At 38.0% G+C, this 6,128-nt stretch overlaps 1 protein-coding gene across 1 annotated transcript in view; it reads right to left on the bottom strand.

Annotated features, from left to right (window-relative positions):
* Positions 1-1,511: 1,511 nt before the first annotated feature.
* Positions 1,512-6,128, bottom strand: part of camk1a (calcium/calmodulin-dependent protein kinase Ia) — a 30,993-nt gene continuing 26,376 nt past the window's right edge. The window contains exons 10-12 of the mRNA XM_014006256.1: positions 4,244-4,331; positions 3,324-3,492; positions 1,512-1,763 (exon numbers count right to left, since the gene is read on the bottom strand). Of these exons, the coding sequence (XP_013861710.1) occupies positions 1,660-1,763; positions 3,324-3,492; positions 4,244-4,331 (361 nt within the window). The 3' untranslated portion in view covers positions 1,512-1,659. The remainder of the gene's footprint in view (positions 1,764-3,323; positions 3,493-4,243; positions 4,332-6,128) is intronic.

Here is a 6,128-nt window from a genome sequence, read left to right on the forward strand (position 1 = left end):
GTGTGTGTGTGTGTGTGTGTGTGTGTGTTTTCCCTGACAGGAAGCATGCAGACACTTCAGGTCCAAACCAGCCATCACAAACCCAGTCTGAGCCAGAATATAGAATCTAAAACTCCAGATTCATCTTTAAATTATTATTATTTTTTCAACAAAAGTAGGTAAATACTTCTAACACTTATAGCTGAACAGAAAAAATGGGTTGTTTTCAAATTATGTCTCAATCTCTCAGTGTTTTTAATCCCAAACATAAGAAAGTCATCAAAATTACTTAATTTCATATACATTTTATAACCTTATCACCTTTTAAACTTTTGATCTTGTATTCAGCMCAAAGATTACACACAACTAAAAAGCAGTAAAGTAAATTATAATTTGACTGAAGTAGACTTAAACTAAAAATAATTGGAACAAAATGAAACACAATTGGTCTGAAATGGTCTTGAGTTGATTTATGAATAGTCTTTGAGGGGCAGTTCAAATAGTTCACGGTAGGGTTTTGTGGAAATATCTTACCTGTCATAGATAGCTCTTTGACAAGCCTTTGCTTGAAGAACAGTTTATTTTTGARCTAGTTCAAGTGGAGATGCCATCTTGAAATATCATTAATCTCACAAATTTCATAGTGGCTCGTGCAAACGTGCCCTATAAAACCTTTATACAACCCTCAGTTTCACATGACACTGTTATTTACACAGAATCATCTTTAATAAAAACTGCCCCAGGATGCAGAGGAAATGCTAGCGGTTAGCTTTTACACTTGTGCATAACGATCAAATTCTGTGTAAAAATAATGTAATGTGAATTTAAGACTTGTAAAAAACATTTTAAGGTAAAATCGTAGCAGTCTTCCTCGGTCGACTCGTAGCCCTGTTCAGATTATCTGTTAGCTTGTCGATTCGATCAGCGTTAAACTCTATGTAACCAAACTAAAGTCACTCAAATATCCATCTATAAACAAGCTTTCCACAGAACTCCATTTCAAAAGATCCAATCTATCCCTTTAAAATAACTTTTTTCTTGAGTTGCTAAATAAGTTGAAAAAAATGCACACTGTTGAAAGCCATTTTCCATTTTCTTGATTAGCGAGTGCAGCTGCATTACCACGTAAAGAGTAAAGCAACGTGCAGGAGTAGATTTCCTTTGAAATAGCAATTTTCTTTGTGCCCTTTCTGGTCAGATGTTTCAGAGAAAATTGACAGTAATGTAGCGTGTGTAGTTCAGGTGGATGTAAACGCACAACAGTTGTGATTAGAGGTAGAGGTGACACATAATGGGGATGATAATTCTAATGGAGGACGTAGCTTTGATGCCTGATCTTTGATTGTAAAATCCTTCTGAAGGAAACATCCTGATCCGCTTGTAATGTAAACACTGCCAAAAGGCCACACTTTCTTCTTCTATGACTGAATGCTTCAGCAGCAGAGGATTTCTTGAGGGCAATCAAACAGTTAGACCTTCTGCATGCTTGAAGCAGATTTGTATACCGTCTCTGCGACATTAAAACTTGTCTTTTTTTTTTTTTACTTGCAGCATGTGTTGTCCACTCTGTTAGAAGGGACCTGAAAGCTGGGGACATGCTTTGGAGGAAACTACCTAATATCTACTCTGCATTCTTGGCCAGACTGGGTGGATGGGCTCTGGGATGCTCCAGGGATGGACTCAGATGCGACTGGTTGGCCGGCAGCAGTAAGCGCAGCTTCTCAGGCTGTCCCGGTCGACGCTGCCCTCGTTGCTTCCACGACGACCGTCATCGTAAGGGGACACTGGATGTCAGAGAGTGAGATTTCAGTCCAGTTCTTGTCATAATTATAGTAAATGCATAAAGGCACACTTCCTAAAACTTTAACTTGTAGACGTGTTTAACCCAGTTTTGTTGACCTGTTTTCTCAACAATTAGTAAAATGAGTTCTGCCTGATGAGCGTGGATTTTTTACCTCATGTTTTACCTTCAGCGCTCATGAWCCCACTGTTTTATGAACTGTGACGCAGCATTCATACAAGTTTTCATGACTTCATGTTGTTTTTAGCTTTTAGCTAAACTTTTGCCACTTTTACTCCTTTTAACTTACTATTGTGCTACTTTTAATTAGATGTTTGCTACTATTTTTAGCTAACTTTTTCATATTTTCAGTCAGACATTTGGTAATTTTAATTATTTTAGCTAGCCTTTCCATACTTTTAAATAAACTTTTTGCTACTTTTAGCTTTTAACTAGCCTTCTACTATTTGTCACTTTTAGTTGACATGTGTTAATTTTAGCTAGTGGTTTGACACTATTAGCTTTTAGCTRATTTCAGATACCCCTTTTCTTATACGAGTTTCCCTTCTTTTTAGCTAGTTTCTTCTTGTTTTAAACTGAATAACTCAGTTTCTTCAGCTAATGTCGTCAATCAGTCAGCTGTATTCTTGTGAAATTTTTAGTCTTTAATCATGTTTTTTGTTACTTGGCCGTGTTCTTCGTTTCATTTAGATATTCTTTGTGTTAAATATATTTTCTGTGACTTTTCTTCCTCTGTCATTCCTGCTTTTAGCTCCTCCCTGCATCTGCACATCAGATCAGCTCTTTGCATCTTCCTGCAACACCTCAGCCATAAAGTGAAACCAGACAGTTTAATCTATAGCTCTTTGCTAAATTTTAAATTTCCGCCTGTGTTGGTTGATTTACTTTATAAAAATTATTGTTTCGCTCAGTTCATCTGCCTTTTTGTCTGCACCCTGGGTCCTCTCTGCTAATGTTGCTGCACTCAGGTGGAAATATTTTGTCTATATATTAAAATGTGTTCCTATCTGTACGTCCCCACCATCACCTGAGGCACTGATAGAATCATCAGCTTTTAAATGACGGCGTCCTCTCAGAGCAGAACTCACAGYCTGTTGCTGAACAAATGTTGACCTCCCATCTTTATTCTGTTCAGGCAAATGTCCTGAATTACCAGGAAGGACTATCAGCACTGAATTAAAGGTAGCATGCAAACTTAATGAACCGTGATGAGTTTAATTTTTGTCCTATGTGTATTTTGGGAGCTCTGCTTGGTTTAGGATTGTGCATGTGTTTTACACACTAGTGGCAATGATTGAGAATATTTACAGTGAATTTACAATCCTGCATGCTTTACTCATTTCTTTGCTCSAAAACTTGTGATTCAACGGCTGAATTACCTCTTCAAGTTTTGCAGAAGTCTGGTAAATGTTTATTCAAATCAGGTGTATTGTAGCAGGGAAACCACAAAAAAAAAAAAAAAACATGCCAGATATTGGTCCTCAAGGACCAGCTTTGGACACCCCTGGTATAGACGGACACTGACTGTGAACATCTAACTCACGGCTCTTCTCCTCCTCGTTCCCCAGCTCGTCCTCCTCTTCCTCCACCTCCTCGGGGAGCAGATGTCCATGGCAGGGACTGGTGGGAGTAATCTGACTGGGTCCCTCGAGGCTGGTGCCCAGCTGCAACCTCCGCATGTGTCGCACCACGGCTGTGGCATTAAACGCTTGCTGGAGCACAGACGAGAGGAGGAGAAATGAAAAATAGGAACCTCCATCTGTAAAGGTTTTCAATCTCTCATTGTGAAACACAAAAATGGTGTCAAAATCTGCCTTATAATTATTCCTTTGAAGCAAATTAAATACCTTTGTTGTTTGCTATAAGTGATCTAGATGCACAGAAAAACGCTTTGGAGGCAGTTTGCAACAACACTGACTAAAACCTACAATTAGATGGTCAGCAAAAAGCTCTAACTTAAAACAAAACAAAACCATCACAGTGTCATTCAGGTCACTTTTCCTCAAGAAACTACAAATCTCTCTCTTCAGTTTCAGTTTGAAATCCAGATAAACTATTAACAAAATTAAGTATTTAAAAAGAGTATTAAAAAATGCAGTGCAAAAAAACAAAACAAAAAAAACAAAACAAAAAACAAACCCAAATAAACAAAACCAAAACAAAAATCTCACAGATGGTTTGGCCCCCAAGGAGCTACATTAAATTATTTATGACACCAACACCCACACAGGCTCACTGCGGTGCAACAGGTAAGTTGGAATCAAAACAATTTTTTTTAAAAGCTAGTTTCTTTTTATTTCTGTTTAAAGGATGCTTTCTTGCCCAGTAAAAGGACGCTCAAAGAAATGAATTGAAGCCAAATGTTGCTGGTGTCTGAGAGCGAAGCCGGGAGAAGAACAGCAGAAACGAACAGCATGTTCTGAAACTCCTCCAAACTGACTGCTGAGCAGGCTGCTGACTGACCTTCCATTTACTTTTGGCAAAGTTCTTCTTGATTTGGGCGCTGACCGATTCATGGATATTCTTGTCCAGAGCCGTGTCGCCACATATCCTACGATCAGAACCAGAATACGTCATCAATCCAAGAAGGACAGGGGGGTAAAGACATAGAGTTTGAGATTTTCATGTCATTTTTGATTAAAAAACAAATAAACAAATAAACAAATAAATAAATAAATATTATATCAAGTCTTTATAATGTATATAACTGAATAAGGTTAATGCAGCCCATGTCTTAAGTGCTATTTTTTTCATTTACAGTGTATGTTGTTTGTCTGTTAGCAAAATAACTCACGAATCACTTGGGAGAATTTAATTAAACTTCCTGATAATCATCATTTAATGAATATTCTACAACTGATTAACTTTTGGAGTCAACCCAATTCACAATAACTGACTTTAGAAAACAACAGAAAATGATAAAACTCTTAATTTTACAGATACTGAGCTAAATGTAATTCACTGAATGCTACTGTCAAACTCTGATTGGATCAAATCAAAAATACATGAAGACAGTTGAATTGTTTTAAATAAATAAAAATCTTTTTCTTTTAACTTGTATAACTTTCTTAAACATGGAACTATAAAAGTTTCAACTTGAAATGTAAACTGTAACGTATTCTATTGATACCAGCAGCTGTGCATCAATACTGGTACCGATTTTAAGTACCAGTGGTCTGATTTATAAAGCTTGCGTACGCACAAAACGAGCCCAGAAATTTGCATACGCCACTTTTCACGCAAAGGTTGTGATTTATAAAATCCAAACTTGACGTGAAAATGTGCGGTGTCTCACGCCAGTTTTGACCCATGTGTACGCTCATTTTGGAGATGGGAAACTGCAACATGGTGAAGTGAGGAATTAGAGCCACACTGTGTAATGATCACTGTCAGATATTTAATTTACCTTCAGAATCAGACTTAGATTTTTATTCAACTTTATCATCAGCTTTAATATTTATGCTTCTGCTGCTGAGCCATGAGGACCTTTGAAATAACTTAAATCTTAAATAAAAGTTCACGCATCCATCCATCTCCTTCCTCCTCAGATGACCCTGACCCACACAGACCCCTCCCCGACAAGAGACATTTCAACAGCACGACAACAAAAGTCATGCTTTGGGTACTCGCAGGATGTTCCCTCGCCAGTGTGGATGTTATAAAAAGTTCAATTTTTAAAGTCCGTATTTCTCTCATGCACGCGCGGGGCTGTGGGGATGTGTGGGGATGAGGAGACGGTCAGCTGCAGATAAAAGAACAGGCAGGAGGGGGAGAATGGGGGAGAACTTATTTCTAACTTTATCTGACTTATTTAATTTATTGTTTTTATCGTCCTGCAGGCTCTGAGAGAAAATTAATTTGAAGCTGAGTTTTTGATAAAAATCGTTGGATTATGATAAACGTCTGTAAACCTGCAAAATGAGGGATAATCTGTGTCAAATACAGACTACCTGTTCACGTGAGCAGGTGTCAGTCACCCTCCAGACGCGCGACGGAGCGCGTGTCTGAACCGGCCAATCGTTTTTTTTTTTGTTTGTTTTTTTTTTTACATTGATCAGCTGACTGATTTGAATAGACCTTAACATTCATGAGGTACTTTGCATTGACTGTTTATGGATGAATGTGGGCGTGTAGACAGTAGAACCCGAGGCGGGACCTTGTGCGCAAACTCTGAGGTGCAGCTGTGATTTATAAAGGAAAGGTGCGCAGAAACATGTGTACGCACGGTTTTATAAATCTGAATTTTTAATTTTTTTATTTTTTGGCGTACTCCATTTTTGCCTTTTGGCCATACGTTCACTTTTAGAATGGTTTCCACGCAATCCTTTATAAATCCAACCCCAGGGCA

This window comes from Austrofundulus limnaeus, unplaced genomic scaffold (genome assembly GCF_001266775.1).
Source record: "Austrofundulus limnaeus strain Quisiro unplaced genomic scaffold, Austrofundulus_limnaeus-1.0 Scaffold35, whole genome shotgun sequence".
NCBI classification, from domain to species: Eukaryota; Metazoa; Chordata; class Actinopteri; order Cyprinodontiformes; family Rivulidae; genus Austrofundulus; species Austrofundulus limnaeus.